The sequence below is a fragment of the Synchiropus splendidus genome, chromosome 14 (genome assembly GCF_027744825.2).
Source record: "Synchiropus splendidus isolate RoL2022-P1 chromosome 14, RoL_Sspl_1.0, whole genome shotgun sequence".
In the NCBI taxonomy this organism is placed as follows: domain Eukaryota; kingdom Metazoa; phylum Chordata; class Actinopteri; order Syngnathiformes; family Callionymidae; genus Synchiropus; species Synchiropus splendidus.
The window spans coordinates 20,284,785-20,305,930 of record NC_071347.1 but is presented as its reverse complement, the minus strand read 5'-3'; the positions used below and the strand labels follow the sequence as shown (position 1 = coordinate 20,305,930).

General features: G+C 45.8%; 3 protein-coding genes across 5 annotated transcripts in view; 2 read left to right on the top strand and 1 right to left on the bottom strand.

Annotated features, from left to right (window-relative positions):
- LOC128770659 (A disintegrin and metalloproteinase with thrombospondin motifs 20) overlaps positions 1–5,754 on the top strand; it is a 54,698-nt gene extending 48,944 nt beyond the window's left edge. For 2 of the 3 annotated variants that reach the window (XM_053885396.1, XM_053885395.1), the window contains exons 29-39: positions 422–583; positions 1,769–1,942; positions 2,161–2,331; positions 2,411–2,590; positions 2,663–2,792; positions 2,875–2,969; positions 3,037–3,131; positions 3,188–3,321; positions 3,392–3,483; positions 3,544–3,648; positions 3,774–5,754. In XM_053885396.1, coding sequence (XP_053741371.1) covers positions 422–583; positions 1,769–1,942; positions 2,161–2,331; positions 2,411–2,590; positions 2,663–2,792; positions 2,875–2,969; positions 3,037–3,131; positions 3,188–3,321; positions 3,392–3,483; positions 3,544–3,648; positions 3,774–3,863 — 1,428 coding nt within the window. In that variant the 3' untranslated portion in view covers positions 3,864–5,754. The remainder of the gene's footprint in view (positions 1–421; positions 584–1,768; positions 1,943–2,160; positions 2,332–2,410; positions 2,591–2,662; positions 2,793–2,874; positions 2,970–3,036; positions 3,132–3,187; positions 3,322–3,391; positions 3,484–3,543; positions 3,649–3,773) is intronic. The other variant, XM_053885397.1, reaches the window with a different exon arrangement.
- A 675-nt stretch (positions 5,755–6,429) lies between these two features.
- prickle1a (prickle homolog 1a) overlaps positions 6,430–21,146 on the top strand; it is a 39,992-nt gene continuing 25,275 nt past the window's right edge. The window contains exons 1-2 of the mRNA XM_053884701.1: positions 6,430–6,511; positions 14,887–15,016. The gene's annotated coding sequence lies outside the window, so the exon portion shown is untranslated. The remainder of the gene's footprint in view (positions 6,512–14,886; positions 15,017–21,146) is intronic.
- Positions 11,327–12,460, bottom strand: LOC128770359 (uncharacterized). The gene has a single exon (XM_053884709.1). It carries the CDS (start codon positions 12,458–12,460, stop codon positions 11,447–11,449), a length of 1,014 nt encoding a protein of 337 aa, XP_053740684.1. The 3' UTR covers positions 11,327–11,446.

Sequence of the window (21,146 nt, the reverse complement as noted above, 5' to 3'; positions counted from 1 at the left end):
GTCCAAGCTTTCAGCAGCACGTGGTCCCAGATGACGGTGTCAGCAGCCGTCCATGTTTGGCTCTGCGTCTGATCTGGGTCCTGCTCTCCGAGTAATTCCTCTGTTTACTCTCCGGGTAGATGGCTGCGTTCCGTCAGCCTGTGTTTGACAAAGACCTTTGAGGTTGTTTGGCTGAAATGTGTTTGTAGTGAGTTCACTTGGCATTGAGTCGCAGACAGGAAGCAGCGTGCCGCAAACATTCCTGTCAACTCTGACCTTTCGACCCCTGAGCCGGCGGGGAAACGAATAATTCTTGCAATAAGCAATAATTCTTGTGTGCGGCAAAGTCAAGATGAGCTCAAACTGACTCGTAGGTGACGGTGGATTAGCTTCAACCGAACATATGTCTTCACCTGTGTTGACTCTGGTCTTCTTCCCCTAGTGTTCGGTCACTTGTGGCCGCGGGACCAAACAGCGAGAGGTCGTCTGCCTTCTTCAGAACCAAACTGTGGAAGAACACTGCGCTCATCTCCCTAAACCTCGGACCCAGAGCTCCTGCCGGGCGGGGCGGTGTCCAACCTGGAAGACCAACAAGTGGAGCGAGGTATGTTACGTGCTGTTCCAGAGGAGATCACTGCTCATGGTGGCATGAGCGACCAAGTCAGTGAAGTCACCTGAACATCTGGCAGCTGTGCATCTGGTCACACTGGGCCTCCTGTGACACCCAGTGTTCAGCCAGCCTCAGTGCAGACAGTGGATCAGTGTTGGCTGCGTTTAATGCTGTTATCTCAAAGCTTCTACTGTCACGGTCATGATACTACTTCATACAGCTAGTACTACATCTCCTCTTAATATATCTACAGTATATACTGCAGTAGCGTTATTTTATGTTTTTCAGTTGTTCATTCCAACTTTGATTTATCTATATCTGGTTATTAATATTCCAGTGCGGTTATCAGTCACGCAGCCTTGGGAAGGCACTTTGCAAATCTAGCTTGAAGCTCATGGGGAGGATACAGAGGGAGATTTAGAGTTCAATAAGGTTAAATCCAGAAAAAGTGATGACCCAAGGGAGCGCCGCAGGAGAGTGATAAGAAAACTGTCCAACTTTCAACAACACTCCAACAAAAGACGCTTCAATAGGAAGGAGTGTAGCTTTACGTGACTTGGCAACAGGTACACACAGACAACAGGAACAGAGGAGCAGGTGAGGGGAACAAAGCAAGACATCAGGTGCCATTGATGATGGGATTCGAGCGTGACGCTACAGTGTTGGTCATCCCCCAACACTGTAGTAGCATTGCTGCATCTGAAAACTAATTTAAGTTCTAATTTTACTGCCAATCTTTTTTAGGAAACATACTGTTTATGTTGCGAGCGGTTCTCCTAAAAGTACTCTATGAGTACTGTTCTACTTTGACTACTCTCTTGAGTACGTCTTGCTTTGTATAAATTATAATCACTATACTATACTAAATATATATATTTCCTCTTGTACCACTTCTGCTATTATTAACTTTCCTTTGCTATGTACTCAAGCTGTCAAAAATCCGCCACTTAAAATACTATACAGCTAACAGTGCTACTGCTTACAAAATCGTTCTGTATTATTTACTCTTAATTCTGTTATATAGTAGTACTCGCACTACTTCGACCACACCTCCTGACACTACCACTGAAAACCTTTTCTTCTGCTACTAACACCACATTCACTACTGCATACGCGACTGACGTTTACTACTCTCATCACCACTGGTAGTCACTGCTTTGTGTGTCACCTCCTCGACAGTGCTCCGCCTCCTGTGGACCTGGAGTTCAGAGCCGAGACATCTACTGTCGTGTGAAAGGCAGGGGGAAGGTCGGAGCAGAGCTCTGCGACGCCCGCACTGAGCCCGACACGGTGCGACCCTGCCAGGCTGTGGAGTGTAGCCGTTACTCCTGGTCCGCTGCCGAGTGGGAGGAGGTGAGCACATGTGATGGTGCAGTGACACTGAAGATTTCTTTAAAATTCTGGCTAAGATCATCTCGACATGAGAAAAAACTAATTTGGTATTTTATTTGTGAACTGATGGTGATATGTCCCATAAGATGGCGCTAGTAATTGAACCAAGGAGAAACCATTGTAGTCTAGGTCCATCTATGAGCGTGCAGGTGTGTCACCGACTCTGTCTCATGCTGCAGTGTAGCGCCACCTGTGGAGTCGGTGGGAGAAGCAGGAAGGTGAACTGTGTGGACCCTCAGGGCAGCCATGTCCAGAGCAGCTACTGTGATGCTTCATCTCAGCCTCCGTCCAAGCAGTCGTGCTCCACAGAACCCTGCCCCTCGCAGTGGGTGACGGGGGAGTGGTCCGAGGTGAGAGCTGGGAGCCGGTGCTAGCAACCCTGACTAGCTGGTGAATGAGTCAGATAACGTGTGTGTGTGTGTTCCTCAGTGCTCCTCCAGCTGTGGCGTCGGCTTCCAGCAGCGAATTGTCTCCTGCTCAGCGCCCCCCTCCTCTGCAGCTGAGCCACCATCTGGTCTGTGCCCTCAGCCCCGCCCACCCATCACCCGGAGCTGTCTCCTCAGGACCTGCCCGCTCACTTCCACCTGGAAAGTGGGGCCTTGGAGCAAAGTGAGGACCTGTCAGCTGGAGTTTCTCCGAGCTATTGGACTCACTTCTTCATCTGTGCTTCTCCCTCTTCAGTGTTCCCAGAGCTGCGGCGCCGGAGTCATGGAGCGCCAGGTTGAGTGTGTGACCTCCAAAGGCCAGCCCTCCAAGCTGTGTCCTGTGCCTCAGAGACCCGAGTCACGTGCGGCGTGTCAGGAGCAAGAGTGTGAGTCGAGTTCTCCTCCTCCTCTCTGATCAGCGTTTGGGTCACTCTCTCCTTCACTGCTCCGCCTTCTTCTCCGTCACAGGCCAGTCGTTCAGCTCCTGCAGGGAGGTGCAGGTGAGACAGGGGCTTAGGATGGACGGGGAGTACTACCTGAAGGTCAAGTCTCGGATCATCCAGGTGGGTCTCCTGCTGCCACCTCCTCCTCCTGCTCTCCTCCTTCCTCACCTCCACATTCCTCCCCCAGATCTACTGTGCAGACATGCAGACCGACTTCCCCCGAGAGTACGTCACGCTGCGCAGCGCTCAAACCGACAACTTCTCTGAGATTTTCGGGAGCAGGTGGGTCTCTATTGCAATCTGTACTCCCTTCCTGCCTGACTCTCTGAACCCCTCAGGTTGCTGAACCCCTTCCAGTGTCCCGAGAATGGCAGCCGTCCTCTGGACTGCAGCTGCAGGAACGACTACTCTGCTGCAGGTTACACTCTCTTCCACAAGGTGCGGGTGGACCTGAGCTCCCTGAGGATCATGAGTAAGTCCTTGCTCAATGGCACGCTGTCAGGTGACAGGTGAAAGCCTGACATTTTCTGTCTGTGTCGCAGCGATGGACATTCACTTTTCCAGAACGCTGCTGGGTCGACCAGTTCCCTTCGCGACAGCAGGAGACTGCTACAGCGCCGCCAAGTGTCCGCAGGTGAGTACAACAGGTCTGTCTGTCGTCTGGACTCACGCTCACAGCTCTCTGGTCCTGCAGGGTCAGTTCAGCATCAACCTGCAGGGGACCGGCTTCAAGGTCTCCCCAGCCACCAAGTGGACTTCGCAGGGGAACTACGTGTCCGTCAAAGTCCACAGATCCGAGGTACCAGCGCCAAACAGTTTTTGTTTTTGTTTCCTCTCCTCACTCTTTGATCCAGGTTCTTCAATGCTGTCCTGTCTGCTGTTCATCTCCCTCTCACACTTGCCTTCCTCTTCTGCCCCCTGCAGGATGGAATGAGGATCTACGGTCGCTGCGGCGGCTTCTGTGGAAAGTGTCTTCCTCAGGCTCATCATGGACTCCAGCTGCAAGTCCACTGAGTCTCCACCTGAGGACCGCAGCAGGAGCCTCCTGCTCCTCACCATCACCTCCATCTTCCTCTAAACCTCAACAAGGTGCTTTTTGTTCTCAGCTGTGCGGAACTGAACCTGCAGGTCGGTCTGAAGTCCGTGACGAGGTGCAGCCCGCCACCATGGACGGCAGGTGGGGTCATGTGACCAAGACGTCTGAACAACCATGTGACCACAGCCGGCCAATCATAATTAAGGTTGACAGTTTTCTGCTCCACTGATGAGCCGTCTTCGTCCCTTCAAGGTCGTCTCACATCAACGTTCTGCCTGAAGTTGTGTTTAGAACAATGCAACACAAGTTTACACAACAGTGGTACTCACAACAACGTAGGAAAAATTGCAAGAACTAAAGGGGAGTGAAGTAATACATTCATCGTCACCTCAGTTATTGTCTGAAGCATAAAACAAGTGTTTACTGTTACTTCGTAGGCATGACAATAATATGTTTGTGATTTTGCTACATTTTTTTTTTAACTATTTTTGCTGCCAAAAAGTCCTGAGTTTGACTTAAAAGTTGTGCGTTTGCCAGCGATCATGATTCAAAGGAAGACATTTTCTTTTTTGTTAAACAGGAAATCAATTATTTTTATTATTTTATATGTTTCCGTTTATGCCCTGTAGGGGGCGACTAAAAAATGTTATTAAAATGGAAACAATCATTCTATAGGATGTTACGGTACTTGTTATTTGTGAGGTCACGCACAGGATGTCCTGGTTAAAGCCTGTGAGAGCCGGTGTCACTGGAGCTGAGTTGACTGGTATGTTACAGCTAACAGTGACACTAACCTTTGGTCCAAGTCGCGATAAATGAACTTCAATCTCATCTCAATCATGACACTGGTCGACGGAGAAGTTCTCGTGTGTGTGGGTTATTTTTTTATTTCATAAAAGCAAACTTTATGGCAATTCTTTTTTTCATCTTTTTTACACTTGTTTTTTAAAATATATTTCAATGTATTATTGGTCAACACTGTTTCTCTGTTGCTAACAGCGCCCCCTACCTCTAACTCTAATTCTGCTGTGTATTTTTGTATTTATTCTCGGCTAAAGGAGCGTCGATTGTAGACTTTTCTTTTGTACAAATTGTTTATCCGGCTCCAGGATCTGAGGGTGCATGTTTATCAACTTTAAAATGGCAAGATGGCTTGATAACCACTAACTTGATGTTTAGTTTCTCTGGTGCTTTTTAATGACTGACGCGACCTCTGACCTTTTCCAAGAATTGTGTAGGGTTTGGCTCATGTTTCTTGCCACCACATGACTCATCTTGATAACTCCTCATCATCACTCACTCTGCCTTAACTATGTCAACACCTCCTCACCTTGACTAACTCCGCCCCCTTCTCCTCAGTACTACTTTGACTCACAGACCTGACCCGACCTTCACCTTCTGATCAATGACCCTGCCTCCTCCTGATCAACTCCGCCCACTAACTCCTCATCACAGCTCGAACCAAAGTTAGGAAAGCAGCAGCAGGCAGCGTGCGACTCGGCTGCTTTTATCGACGTGTAAAAAGACTTAGAAAGTCAACGCGCAGCTTGTTAAATTTTGGCTGTCAGTCGCACCGATGACACTGCTGTCACTCGTGTCGATGACAGAACTATCATGTCTGTATCAGAGAAGAAAACTTGACGCACTATGTGCCAAAACTTTTGTAGAGATGTAATCCATGTTTGTTTGTTTTTTAACCATGAAGATGTGTAACTTATGATATATGTGCATTGTAATATTCATACTTGAATTGTAAAATGTGGACAGGGTTGGAGGTGAACTTTGGCCTTGTTGCTTCCAAAGATGTAGGAATACGTTTTATTGAGCCCCTGAATGTTTCTGGTGCTTTGTTACTAATCGTACGAGAACTCATGCTACTAATGTAAATGGAAAGTATCTAATAAAAATATTTTGAACTTTTGACCACTCGACTTTTTATTTCATTTTAAATAAAATCAAGTTTTTATTATTTTTCAACATAATATTCGTGTAGCTGTATGTGCTTGGAAGTGATATCTTATATATGCAATAGTGAGGCCCCGGGGCAAACCCAGATTTATCATGTTGCATTCATCCAGACACTGGAGGAAGTTTCTGGGGAAAGGAACTGACCTTTTATTGTTGGGCCTTCCAACATACAATAATACCGAGCACGTGTACTGACACGTATCAACCTTTAGAGGGCAGCAATGTGCTGGTCGAGAGGCAACATTTGATTTGCGTCTCACTTGTTTATTATTTATTTATTTCAATATATTCTCTCCGTAACAACTAAACAATGTGTAAAGTCGTGCAAAATCTGCGTCATGGCTTTTGATTATTATATGATATGCAGATTGTGAAACCGTTAGGGGTTTTAAAAAAATATAAAATTTATTTTATTCTTAAATGTAGCCATTCAAGCCAATCCCTAATCAAGTTTTTCCACATTTTTATAACTTTTATTTTAATTCTAAAAGAGGTTTATTCGTGATGCAGGTTAACGCGCCCAACGTGAGCGATTCCCTGTCCAATCAGCACTCGAGCTGAACTCACATGGTGATACGTTTCTCTCGTGCTGCTGCTACGACGCTAAACTGCTGCTACTACAATTGAGTTTATTTGAAAATAACGCCTCCTTAACTTGGTATGTATCATTTCACGTTTGTTTCAGTTCGTCATCATTTAGCCCCGTCTATTCTCCATCAAATATAGAAGTTAACTAACAGATTCAGATCAAAACAGCGTCATTTATTCATCTTTTGAATCGATATTGACGATGTTCGGCGAAGCATTAGCATAATATAGCATAAATGACGGCTGGAAAGGTCAGTAAAATGCTGAATTGGCCAAATGGGGTTTCAATAAATGAAGTGTATGGAACGCTGAAGTTGAACGGCAGTGAACGTCTGCCTCCATCAGAGGTCGCTACTGTGAAACTATTGAAGATGGTTTCCTGTCTTGGTTGGCCTCAACTGAATGTTGAACTGTTGAGATTCTATTTTGTTGTTGTTGTTTAATTGTATCCAGCTGATGCTCCCGAGTGTGTCCTAACTTCTCAACTTCAACAGGTTCATGACTCTCATTTTTACCAGCTGTAACTCAGTACATCAGTAAAGTATGCCAGTCAGTTGCGTGGAAGCTGCTAGTTCAACGTCTGCCCTGCGTTCCACATTAAAAGAGGACACTTTATTTTATTGTATTTTTTTGCGGTCAGCCTCAAAAGACGGACCAAGCCACTAAGTGAGGCTGTTAACCGGGCCTGGATAATTACAGGTTCACCTCATAATAGTCTTTCGCACCTGGTGTCAAGAAAAAAAAGCCCTTCTCTGAGGTATTGTTTCCCCCTCACAGTGTCCTTTATATTCAAGGTTTCAGGTGTTCCCCTCGGGTAAGAGGCTCTGCCTCAATAACCACAGCACTCACAGGATAAAACTCTCTTTTGTTGAAGGCTAAATTGGCCTTATTGTGTTTGCTTTTTTGTCAAATTACAATGAGGAATATTATTGACTTGTTGTGATGGCTAATTTTTTGTTTTGTTCAACTTCCTTCTTCCTTCTGTAACTTACCATAATGTGGGTTTCAGAGCTGAAAGCAAGAGGATGTCTAGTGCCGAGTGTGTTGCAAGCGCCAGCTTGAGGACCGCTAAAAGTTTTTTAGTTTTACACCTTTGGGCCTTGAGGGTTGTGAGAAGCTCGGTTTTAATACATTAGCCACGTATGGTGGCAGTAGTGTGTCACTGAATTGACTTGACAGCTGCAAATCTGTGATAGTTACCAACTATGGAGAAGTTCTGAAGTGATGCCACCTCTTCCAACAGTAAAAACTGTTCATGAAAGCCCCTGTTGAAGTACTTTTGAAAAACATTTTATGGCGATACATTCATGTACACTTTACTTAGATCTTGTTTGGAGTTTATTTTATGATATTTAGAGAGGGTTTTATTATATTTAATTTATTCAGTTTTTCCAATTTTCCCAACAGTTTGCTTTTGTTCTTTTTTTCTTCATTAAATTTGGTGAGTATGTATGACTTGCACCTTTTTCTGCTGCTGGTTGGACTTTTCCATGTCAAATCTTTGCGCTGATCACATGGTTTCATGTCATTTCACAAGGTTTTGGTTTGTTTACGTGTAAGTAGATTAAATATAGTTCTTGATCACAAATGAGATCAAGAGTAATGAATCAGTTCTAGTACTTGATGGGCCCCGGGTCCATATGTTCTGGGAAAGGTGGCCCCCGGGATCAAAAAGGTTCAGAACCCCTGTCTTAGGGCTTACAATAGGGCTGTCAATAGATTTAAAAAAAGGATTCTCAAGTAATCGCTCAGAAGTTAACTCACGATTAATGGCAAATTAACCACATATTTTGTACCTGTTCTAAATGTAACTAAAATGAAGATGTTATCAGCACAAGAGTGAAGAATCTTCTGTACAGTATCTGTTATGTTGGGTTGTTGTTGTCGTCACAAATGTCTACATGAGGAAAGCGCTATATACTTTGGCATGAATCACCAGTTAACTCAGCTTTAGTGCGATTCAGAGATTAAAAAATGTCAATCTCTATTCCGAGAGTTGCTAGATAGCTATGCATTTGCAGGTTCAACTTCCTCACTGTGTTTGCTAGTCAGCGTGTTGAATCCGCCTCAGCACTGCTGGTTCAGAATGTTCTGAATGAACGTGTGGGTGAGCGACGACGGAGACTCCAGAAGCTCCCAGAGATCTTGTTGCCGGGGCTAAGACACATGTTTCTTCATGTAACAGTAAAAGTTCTCCCTCCTCGCGTAGGAGCAGTAAAAGTCCGACCATGTTCCTCATTACCTCCAGACTGCTGATTTGGCTGCTGCCAGTCGTAATTGAACCCTGGCACGAAGATGGGAATGTTAGCGAGCGGTTTGATCTCTGCAGGAAGGTGGATGATTATTGGAGAGGGAATTTCTGCTGCGTCTGATCTAAATCAGGTGGTGGGTCGTCTGATGGCGCAGGTTTATTACAGAGCGCCGGGTTTGTCTGCTGGAGTCACCAGCTGATGCCTCTGGAATGCTGCTCCCACTCCTCCGCCGTGCTGGAGATTTAGACGGAATTTGAAGCCGACCTGAAAAAACCTTTGAAATTCCAGAGGAGGGGAAAAAGAAGGGGCTGGAATCAGTGAGGCGAGGACTTACGCGATTTACTCTGCGCGTAGAGCAGGTGAAAAGATACGCAAACGGACGAGAGCGATGCGGGTCACATGACGCGTGCCTGAGCCAGGAGGCCGAGTCTGTGGGGGGTGAAGGTTTACACCCTTAACTAAGTGTGTTTCTGGGAGTGTGAGCAACTTAACTATACAGAGGAGGTTAGACAAGCTCCCTCCTGAAACAAGACACCTATAAAGACCTCTTTCAGTGCTTCTGCCTGCAAGGAGATCAGACGATTCAGCAACAACATTTGCGTTCCAACAGAGTACTCCCCTCTCCACGTGTCCAAACCATCTGGCCTGCCGAACTGTGTCTCCGAAAACCTCTCCACATGTCACAACTCACTCCAGTTGACAGCCTCAGTGTCGCCCACAGCTCTGCCTCATCTAACTCTGCTTCCTGTCAGGGAAGAAAAATTTGAGTCGCAAAATAGTCCACCGGGAAGAAAGCCACGTGAAGTCAGAAAAACTTCTCAAGCTGTTAGTTTGGATTGGAATGGATGGTCAGTGAAGACCCCTGAAGTCAAGTATGAAGTGGGACTATAGAGGAACGCTAAGGTAAAATGCTGAATGAATCTATACCACCTCCCTTCTCCTAGTTTTCATGTATAATTCCATATTCATCAGGTCAACTGTGACCGTCTTGTTTGGCTAGCATCTCTCAGATACAAGAGATAAGTGACTGAAGCAATAGTTGTTCCATGATTCGCCGGTGTAGCATTAGTTCTCGGCTGCCAGACCGGATCTGAGCCCAGTGGGACGGAGCGGGATCAGGAGAAGCAGCTGCTGACAAAAGATGACATTGGCGTGTAAGTTTTGTGCAGCGGCGGCCAGAGGGGAGGAGGTTATTGTGTGCGTGTCACCCAGCATCAGACCGGCCAGCGAACACTTTCATGTGTGGATTATGGTGCGGTGTCGCTAACAGTAGATGTGTGCGTTGGCTAATCCGCGCCTCTGCGCCGCCGTCCCTTTAACATCTTGTGCCAGCACATTTTTGCGAAACGCTGACGGGGAGAGTCTGAAGAGTGTTTGACACAGATAAGTGGATTATTGTTGGTGATGACTTCATTTGTGTTAAACGCTTGTGATAGGAGATGAAGCTAATTAAATTCATCTCTGTCGCAGAGGCATCTGTGTTGCCATGGTTACAATTGGTGTTGTAGTCAAGACCACACCAACCGAGACCAAGACATTATCGAGGCTGGAGCGTATGGAGGCCAATATATTTGGACCAAGACAGTGTGTCTATAGAAGGAACTGGTCCACAAATGAGCCGCGGTGGGTGGAGTCACACAGTGGTTAACCAGTCAGGTGTCAGCTGAAACAAGCAGCACCAGCCTGACGTTAGTCTTCAGACACTTTGTTACTGTTCAGGTAAAAAAAAAAAAAAAGCACCCACTGTTGTCTCTAGTGGATCTGTTTCAGTATCAAAGAAAATAAAAGAAAACACAACACAACTGAAGAATCCTTCATTTACCAATTATTCTGACCAATTCAGACAGTTGGCCGAGTAAAAATGCATTTGAGGTCGAAACGAGACAGTGACCCTGAAAAAGTGGTCTTAAGGCCGAGACCAATGTGGAGCACTACTTGTTCCATTCCTCTTGTTTCAGGCAAACAAGCTGTTGAGGACAGAATAAAGGAGTCTAATCTGATGTTAACGTTAAGGAATTTACAACTTAAATTGGATTTAAGTATTTGCAACACCCGCCGGTCCGAGCGTGACGTTCAGAATGATAAGAAATAATTTCACCGAGTTAGATGAGCAGCCTTTCTCAGGTGTGGTTTATGCGGAGATGGAAACGGAAACGACTGGATCTGTCGCTGTTTTGAAAACATCCGGAGTGGAAACTTTCATAAATGCAGTATGTAAATACTGCATTACAGTATGTAAATATTTCACGGACACAGCACAGTCTCTAGAGATTCACCTGCGACGTCTCACATCGAATTCAATGTTTTTCAGTTGTCCTTTTGACAGAATAGTTGCTACATTCTGCAAGGTTTTTCTATTTTTTTGCCACCATGAAGAAAATGATTTCAAGTTCATTTTTTTCCCATCATGTACACAGAAGATCATTTTGATTACAGATTCATTGTCAATCCATGTGATCTGTATCAGTGGTGATCAGCAGCAAAAATCCTGATCCCAGCTATCAGTAGTCATGTCGTGGCGTCTTGCCAAACGCACCCGTCACATCACCTTGGCTTGCTCCAGCTGGATCACAGATGCAATAAAAAAGGAGACTCTATTCAGAAAAACAATTTATTGTTTGCTACAACAGAAGTTGTTAGTTGGATAAACACCTTGTTACTTGCATTACTAACATCCAGTCATGTATTTGTGAGGATATTCGTTCAGATTCCAGACCTCTGTGGAGCTACTTAGGTGCGACCTCTTCGGAGCATCACTGGCTCTGCTTCAGCTGGCCTTTCGTTCTTGGTTTGGGCACCGGTGATGGCGCCCCTGCTGGGCAGTGGGGCGTGTCGTCAGCCTGACCTGAAGGGTTGTCCGACACGTTCAGGTAGACGACTTGTGGGTGGAGTCTCTGGGTGGAAGGCTCCTCTGGATGGTGCATGGTCTCGTACTCCAGATCCACTGGTTCTGCTTCCAGCCTCTGAAGTGATCCCATCCTGACCCGGCCTTTGTCCCGCAGCTGTCTTCTGGTTTGCCTCAGGCTACAGGCCAGTGCCATGACAGTGATCAGCAGCAGCAGAATGGTCGCTGCCGCTCCAGCCGACACCGCTACAACACTTCTGGGTGCAAAGCAGAGCGGTGCCGGCGGCGGTCGTGGCGGGACGCAGAGCACTCGGGTGGCCTCGGCCTTCTCCTCGCCCATTTTGTTCGACACGCTGCAGGAGAAGATGCCCCCTGCTGTTAGCCGGCTCAGAGACACATTGAGAGTTTTTCCCTTCTCGTTGCTCAGAGCTTTTCTGTCCTGCATCCAGGAGAAGGTCAAACCCTGAGGCAGAGGCACGGAGCAGTCAAGCAGAGCGCTGTTGGTCGGGAAGTCGCACTTGTACACCAGCTGAGGCTTCGGTATCCTCTTCGTCTTCTCTGTCACACACAGATGTCCTGACCAGGACTTGACCACAGTCTTGTTTGGAAGTTGGACCTGAGCCTGGTAGACTCCAGCGCTGGAGAAGCGGAGGCTCTTCAGCTGCAGACACCCGTCAGCAGATACGTCTTCATCTTTCCCCAGGGACACTCGACCTCGCTCCCTGTAGAAGATGATGCTGCTGTTGTGGGTCCAAATCAGGATGTGACTCTTGGTGTCACACAGAGATGGAACCGACAGCGCCTCCCCAACCGAGCCGCTCAGGTCACACATTTCTGCCTGCGCAAGTCCAGTCAGAAACACCAGGCAGAGTGCAGCAGTAGCCATGGCCAGCATGCTGCTGGTCCTCAGTGCCGCGTCCATCTCTTGTCTGGAGGGTGCTGAAATGAAGCGTCTGGAGGAAGGGCAGGAAGCTGCAGCAGTTTCACTTCCCTGAGGTGTCGCCACTAGGGTCATGAGGTTTGTTTGCGTCATGTTCAGGGACACTAATGTGAAGAATCAGGACCGTGAAGTGGGTTCAGTCACGCGTGGTGACTCACACCTGCATGATCTGAAAATAGGAGTCAAAGCTGATGCCCACGAGTCTTGATCTGTCAAGTCATCAATCTTTTGTGTCATTGTGTCGTGTTAGTGTTTTTGTGTTGGAGTAATTATAGTAATAAGTGGGGATGGGTAATAACTTACTGTACACAATATACCGCCAAACACAATCTCCACCATGACAATCCTGCATCCCACGATAAATCAGATAAACACACGGCTCACTTGCTGCATTGGACCTGCACATGTGAACAAGACGAGACTTGACAGCAGACACCGGCGTGTGACAGTTGTGGAGAGTGTGGTGGACTTTGGTTCACCATTGTAGTTTTAAACTGATTTTTAATCCAGGGAACCTTTGATCATGACACTGGTCGACTCTGACTCTCTGATCCCTGTTTATTTTATTAGATGGACTGGTCCTCATAGGTTCTCTGACACGCTCGTCTGCCTTGGTTCACATCAACACATGCAGGTCTCCTGCTGCGCTGGTGACAATAGTTGTACGGAGCTCTGCTCCAGTATTGGCGGCGTCGTCCTCTTCCGTCCCCATTAGGGTTCACTGATCGCGGACACACTCTCACAGGCAGTGCTAATGCTACGAGCCGCCATTAGTTAGGGACCATCAACAAATTCCAGAGCGTCAAAGTATGAGTGAAATCTTCAATAAGGCCATGGAAAACAAGCATTTAAGGAGAGAGAATGGTGAGAAGGTTTTTCATCACACAAGACAAAGGACTGACAGTTTGTATCATGATCTGGAGAATAGAATCTGACTCCATGATCATTTCTTCACATGATTTCTAATGTTTCTTCAGTAGCATCTAGGACATGTGTCCAGACTGCTCCATAGTTCAAGTCAACTGTTCAGAGACATGAGATACAGCAGACAGACGGCTCCATTTAACCCCTAAATAAAGCTGGCAGAGCAGCATGTCAGACACCAGCGGCTTCTACCAGAGACCTGAAACATCGAGTTTCTCATCTCTACACTTAGTTCACTATTATATTTCGACATAAACAAATCATGATGTTGGAGACAAACTCCACTAATACGTTTTGTCACAAAACAACAGAGACTGTAGTGTCCAATGCCTGGAATAGAATGGAAATGTATTTATCGTGATATTACAACATTTATCACGATAACTTTTTTTGTCAATATCGCCCCTCCCTAATAATCAGTAACAATAATAGTAATTTAGAGACTAGATTTTACCTCTTCATGTGAAGGTCTCTGGTTCAAGTCCTTTCACTGAACTTGACTGAAGGAGTTTCTTACTAGGCTGCAGGTGTCAACATTATTCAGGGTTAAGAAAACAACACCATGTGGGTTCGAGGAGAGGATTGTCTCTCAGCATCTCCGCACCGACCCAAAGTCAAGTCTGCAGATGTGGAGTTCATCTTTTGTCGTGAGGTTGGATGCTCTCACAGACTTATCTCCATCCCTGACAATATCCAGATCTTAGTTGCTAGCAGAGGGGAAGGGTCAGTGTTTGCGTTTCCTCCTGCATCGCCTGGGTTTGAAGCGATCCCATTGTAGTGGTGAAGTCGGCGGGGGGGAGGTGCGGTTCTGGTACTGGAGTGGAGAAGGACGACTCTTCTGTCAGGGTTGTTGTGTTCACTTCCAGATGTTTCTGTTCACCGACTTCAATGACAATCAGCTGCCGCTTTCATCCTCCGACAGGATGCCAGTCGCTCCGGCGGCACCGGACTCAGAACCTTTCCTCCACCAGACATTCTTATTCATGGCGCCGTTGTTATGAGAGCTGTAGCAGCACACCAGCATGTCTGGCTGCAACATCTCAAATTCTGTTGCCATTTTTGACTAATGTTTCATCATTATATTCTATTTTCAAAAGTACCGGTAACAACCTTTGACCTCTCTGAAGCATCTCAGAAATAGGCATTTGATCACATGGTGTGGTCCTGCTATTCTCAAGTTTCTAAAAAGCCTCCACATTTCTCTCCAACTCTCACTCACAGGTTACATAACAAGTCACTCCTCAGTGACTGAACCAGTTTCCTAGTGCGGAGCAAATAATGCCCCAACAATTATTAACCTCAATAGGAAGAAGAGCGTCACTTTGACTTCATTGTTCATTGTAGCGTAGCCAGAGTGTGCTCCTTTGAGATCCGCCATGTTTTCCAACTTCATGTCATCGTCATCAGTCACAAGATCTGTGTGATAAACGTCTTGGTTTCGTCCCACTGTAGACAGATGCTGACGTTTGGAACGTTCTTTTCAGGTCAGAAGGCCTGAGGGCGGTGGAGCAGCTCCCTGACCTCGACGCAGCCAAACATTATCAGACCTTCAGCAGAAGGTCCGATCCTCTCAGTGACCCTCCGCTGTCCCTCATCTGACCCTGCAGACGGTTGGTGAGTAACCCTTGTTAACTGCACCGGGGTTGAGAGGGCGGCCCGGGACCAGGGGAGGTCAGAGGTCGGAGGCTGATTTCATGCTACAGCTTAGATGATTACACTCAGACTACAAGCGGAGACGACTGACCAGGAAACACGAGACGGCGTTTCCTCAGCAAAATGCCAGAAAATCACTTCAGCACAGACCTGCAACTAATTCTGTCCAGAAACATCTCGACTCAACATCTGAGGGATGTCACGCATGGAAAGTAATCCAGGTGTCCACGTCTGATTCACCTGAGATAAGCAGTGATCTCTGAGGAAACTTCTGTCCCTTTGTCCACCGTATACCAGAGAAATTGTTTCGTTTAAACCAAACTGTATATCTAGTTGTGGTGCCGGTGACTGGTAACCGTTAAGGAGGAGCATAACATTCATCGACACCATCCATGACGGTGGTGGAATTTTAACAAGTTAATTATGATTAATTAGTTACAGCATTATTACGATTAATTACAACAAAATTTTATTTAATTGAACAGTTTGCTCTCCAGACAACATGGAACCTTCGTCAGTGCAGGAGTTCCTGCTCCACTGATCCCACTGATGCACAAGACACGTGGCAGCTAGGATGAGAACAACAACAACAAACATGGAGGAATCATCCCTGAACCAAAGCAAACAAAAGCATCTGTTGCTTTGGTTCACGACAGGTTTTTCACGACACAATGGCCAGGGTTTCCACTACTCTGAATGGACTAGAAATTCTTATAACACTGAAATTCTTATACAAATATTTTCAAGACATTAAGAGCTTTAGTTTAAATAAGCTGATATAAAAATTTGAATATACCCACCACTGTGATTTATTGTGTCATTGTCAGACTGATGCAAAATAATATTTTGTTGTTTAAATGTATGTATGGCTCCATCGTTTGATTCAGTAATATACCAAATTCATTCCAATTGAAAAATGTGGTTTCTTGTGGCAAATATTCTTACTCCATTAAACTGTGATTAATTGAGATTAATTCATCACAAATTCTCGAATTAACTAGATCAATTTTTTTAATCCAGTCCTACCCCATATATATATATATATATATATATATATATATATATATATATATATATATGGGGTAGGACTCGAATACTCGTGTATATATATATGGCAGGTACTATATATATATATATATATATATATATATGTTTTTTATTTCAAAGCGATGAGATGATTTGATAGAGAAATAAGCCTTAAAAACAAAGATCAGTGCGATGGTGGTTAACGTGATAAAGCATTCTTTGGTGGTTATTTTTTCTAGTCGACGGACGGTCACTGTGTGGACCGTCATGTGAATCACTACTTAATTACTTAAAGTGTTTCGTTCTGCCTCGTATTTAAATAAAGCTACACCTCGGCCCCACCTCCTGGCTCCTGAGGCATCTGGCTGGTTCAGGGTCGGTCGTGGAAGGTCAGATCTCTCTCTAACACCATGATCTTGGGGGTCAGGGGTCGTAAGCTCAAACCTCAGAGTTATTCTTCGTCGTCCTCAGTCAGCTGATTTGTGGTGTTTACTCAGAGCTTCAGTGTTTATGATCCATCTGTTTACTTGTTTACCTCTGAACTCACGCACAGAATGTTTGAGAAAGAGTCAGACCCAGGTGACCCCCAACAGTGTGCGCTCACACGCGTGTTTGTTTCGCTGTTTTTGTGAGGACCTCTCATGGCCATAATGCTTTCCCCAGCCTCTCCCCCTAAATCTAACCATCCAAAACACATGGCTCACCTTAACCAACTTTGAACCAAACTTGTGTCCAGTTTGGAAAAACTACTTTTACTGACTTTTAACCCTGTAAACCTTGGGAGGAATGTCCCAAATGTCCTCACAAGAAGGTGGCTTATCGCTACCCACAACTTAAGCAACACATAATAGGTTTATATTCCTTTCTTTGTGGGGACGGCTCATTGCCAAAATGCTTTTCGCAGCCTAACCATCCAAAACACATAACCTTAACCAGGACTCTGAACCAAACTTAAATCCAATTATAACGACCCAGTTATTATGGAGTTTTAATCCTCAAATTGAGGCTTGTGGGATCCGACCAAAAGGTCCCCTGTCGGTCCGTTTCCACGAATTGGTCCCCACAAATACAGCTATACAGGGTCTCACACAGACACACACATCAAACTCTATTCTGTGCTCTCAATTCATCCGTGTTCTTTAAACTCCGGTCTCAGAGTGTGTATGAATGTGTGAGTCTCTGATCGGCCTCATTCAAACACACCATCTCAGAGGACCTGCGGGTTCTCAGTACTCATCTGTTACGCAGCGCTGACTTCAGTGTTATGAGTGGAGGCAGCCGATGATGCTGCACGACTAATTCTGTCCAGACATATAAAGTTTAATGCCAACACCGTCTGCCACATGAGACGGAGTCATTTGAACCGGGGTCAGCCATGCTCCTCTGAGACGCTGGTCAAGGGTCCACTCGGGTGAACTGGGCCGTTGGCGGCTGCGTCGCCACTCTGCCCACTAGTGGGCTTCCGTCTCCAGTCATCAGTCTGAAGGTCGCTGCTCACTTACAGCTGCACCTTCCAGCTCACACAGGCGAAGAGCCGCTGTCCAAAAACAATGCAGCACTGTAGATGCTTGAAGGTTCTGTCAATGCCTGGAGGTCTGCTGGACTTCCTGGCCCGGAACATTCCCTCGGCTCTTGGATTCAGCCACTAATCCTCCACCGGAGACGGTGCCATGGTGGAAAGACTTGGGGCAGCTGGAGAGTCTATCATAAGGAGTCACAGACTCACTCACTTCCTGGTAGAAGATGTTTGGGTCTGTCTCCCTGGTGGTGCTGAAGGATGAGAGTATCTGAACCGCTACGTTTGACCTCAATAACCCCTGAACTTTTCCCTCTTCTGAAGTCTGTAGAACCTTCAACGGCTATTTGTTGGCTCAGGAGGTCAGATTGGCCTTGTAAAATATTATTGCCATTGACTTCTTTATCAGGAGTGGAAGCATTTAAGTCGGATCCCTGCCGGCACTCATCGTGTTTCTATCGCAGCATCCAACAAGTCTTCATGATGAGTGGCGTAAATGGAGCATATTTCAAACCTATAAATGTACAGTGCTCTTTAGACTTTCATAGGTATGTTAGGGATTATTCACAATTCACAACTGCAAGCTCCAATGAAGCTTAGCTGCTGAAGATAAAGCCACCAAATGTAACCCCACTTGACTCTCTTCACCATCTCTGCAGTCCAAAACTGTTTTCCATGCGTACGTCCAACTCAGAAGGCCACATTGTTGCAGAGGCCCGTTTTTTCACGGGTCCTCGTGCGAGTGTGGATTAGTGCTAATGAGCTGTATAAATATTTTCAGGATGTCACACCCACTCAAAATTTCCTACAAGTGTTCCGTTGCCTGAATCACGTTTCCTAAACATCAAGACAGCGAACGTCGCCGTCTCCATCAGTTAGTCCGGCTCGTGGCTTTGAAGCCTGCCAGCCAATCACAGAGCGGTTTCATCAGCAAAGAGAAGGATGTCAGAGGTCTGTTTTGACTTGGAGTCACAAACTCTTGCTGAGTCCTCAGAAGCACATGTTTTTTTACAATGTCGCTCTTCAAGGAGGCCAGCAGTGTGTCATCCCCTGAGCGTCACCTGACTGGAGGGTTTCCAAAACCACTGCACAGATGTGGGACACATCAGACGCTCCTACTGCGTGGCCTTTCTTTTGAGAGTCAAGAGTGATGAAGCGGCATTGGAAGTTGGCTCTAGAGCAGTGATTCTTTAGCATGGGGCCGGGGGCCCATGGTTGGACTGCGAGCGCCTCCTAGAGGTCCGCTAAAAGCTTTTTTGTTTTACACATGTGGGCTGTGAGACGCTCAGTTTTAATATCTTGGCCACGTATGGTGGCAGTAGTGTGTCACTTAATTGACTTGACAGCTGCAAATCTGTGATAGTTCTTGAAGAAAAAAAATAAAGAAAGAAAGTGATGGCGCCCCCAACAGTAAAAACTGCTCATGAAAGTACATTTTATGGTGATACTTTCATTTACACTTTACTTATATCCTCTTTGGAGTTTAAATAAAATATATTATTTTATTTTATGATATTTAGACATGGTTTTATTATATTATTTTATTCAGTTGTATTTTCTCAACAGTTTACATCAAGTGTATTTTTTGTGATGAACATGACTTGCACCTGGTTCTGCTGCTGTTGTTGGACTTTTCGATGGCAAATAAATATGATGATGTGATGATCGCATGGTTTCATGTCATTTCACAAGGTTTTGGTCTGTTTATGTGTAAGTAGATTAAATACGGTTGCTGATCACAAATATAACACAATGAAGTAACTTGAACTGATCCAGAGTCATGGATCAGTTCAAGTTACTTCATTGGGCTTCCATAAGTCAATCAAAAAGTATTTGTTTAAAAAAAAAATGAAGTTGGAAGTCGGGCCTGTAGGCTGAGAGACTCATGTCGGTCGATGAATTCACACATTTACTTGTGTTAGTTTGTCACTTGGAGGACCTGAGAAATTTAAAAAAGCTGCTAAAGATGTCGCCACAAAGCTACAGTTTTTGCTTCAATAGACTCATACTGAAGGGATTAGTCTCATGATGTCCTCTCAAGACCGGTCAATGCAAGACTGTATTAGTCATGTAAGTTTTTGCCAAGACTCGATCTGGGCCGGTGTGTCAGTGCTCCCAAGTGAGTGTGTGTCTCTGGAACTGTGAGCTTCATTCAGCTCCTTGTTTTCATTCCTCTGCATTTGCACGCAGCTCAGAAATGTTCTGAGGACTCAGCGCTCCAGGAAAAACTGTTTTTCATACCTGAGATGTTCTGATTCTGCAGCACAGAAAGATTTCTGTGTCCAAAACGGTCCAAGGTTGGCTGTGATATGGTGGAGGGGAGGGGGCCACGCGTGGCCTTCCCTCTGTCAGCAGGAAACAACTGAACTGTAATTACACTGGGATACAGACGTGCAGGAAGTCAACAGCATTCCCCATCGGAGATGGAAGCTTCTATAACTTCCTTTCTGAAAGCCCTCTGAAGACGGTTTGATTCCAGGTGCTCCAGCTCCCTCACAAGCATCCAGCTTTCCTTTATTTCTTCACTCTTCGGACATGACCTGTCAACAACCGAGCCCTTTAGAGTCAGACACTCGATGTGATGCCCAAAAGACTAGATGACTTCCTAAAGACTTCTTAAAATCTTAATGCGGTTTTAGACTGGAAGAGACTTGGCACACCCCTAAAGACTGGATAACAAGGTGATAAAAGACTTGGGTAAAAAGCCAAAAGTCTTTGGACTCCAGACTTTGAGTCTTGGAATGTCTTGACTGGGTCACCTGATCACTTACCCAGGTCAGCTCTCGCCCTCCCTCGGACGGACCCGGTGGCCTAGCGAGTCAATTCCGCTGCTCAGTCTTCAACTGTGATTACAATTCCAGCCACATTCCTGCCTCTTTGATTTCCTGCCTCCCTCGCCACCATCTACACTCGCTGACCCTCTGTGACCGGGCGGTGGCAGGTGGCACCGGCCTGTTCGGGCACATCCCGACTCAGGTGAGCAGCTCTGCAGATGTTCTCAAACACGAGGAGTCATCCCCCGGCTCTCTTACTGGAAATCTCACCGGGAACATCTGTCGACTCTGCAATTACCCCGCGCAGTTATTTGTCACCGAGTGAGGCAAATGAGTCGGACCTGCGGTTCTGATCAGTCAACGGAACATCACAGTCTGGGAGAGTCGTGCAGACAGGAGATTTAAGTTATCACAGGGTCAAAGGTTTACAACCATTTTTTAATATTCTTTGATGTCAGGCTCAAAAAAGATAGAAAAACCAATGGGAAAGAGTTGATGTGGGAGCCAGCACACTCCCTGTCAAATCCTGTGCAAGACTGTGGTGGTCTTGGTCCTGTTGTGTTTAGATCCCAGTGGTGATATTGTGGACAGTATTAGGGATGGGTTGATGATATGGACAAAAAAAGTTATCACGATAATGATAACGATAATTATCATCATTTTCAGTCTGTTCCATATCTCTCTTGAAACGGTTTTATGATGAACCCACTCATTGTCCCAATGATGTTTTGAGTGGACCTTCACCCAACTGGAGGCAGTTGAACCAGGACATCAT

Coding starts and splice junctions, on each gene's coding strand:
- LOC128770359 (XM_053884709.1), bottom strand. CDS start 12,460: ATGGACGCGGCACTGAGGACCAGCAGCATGCTGGCCATGGCTACTGCT.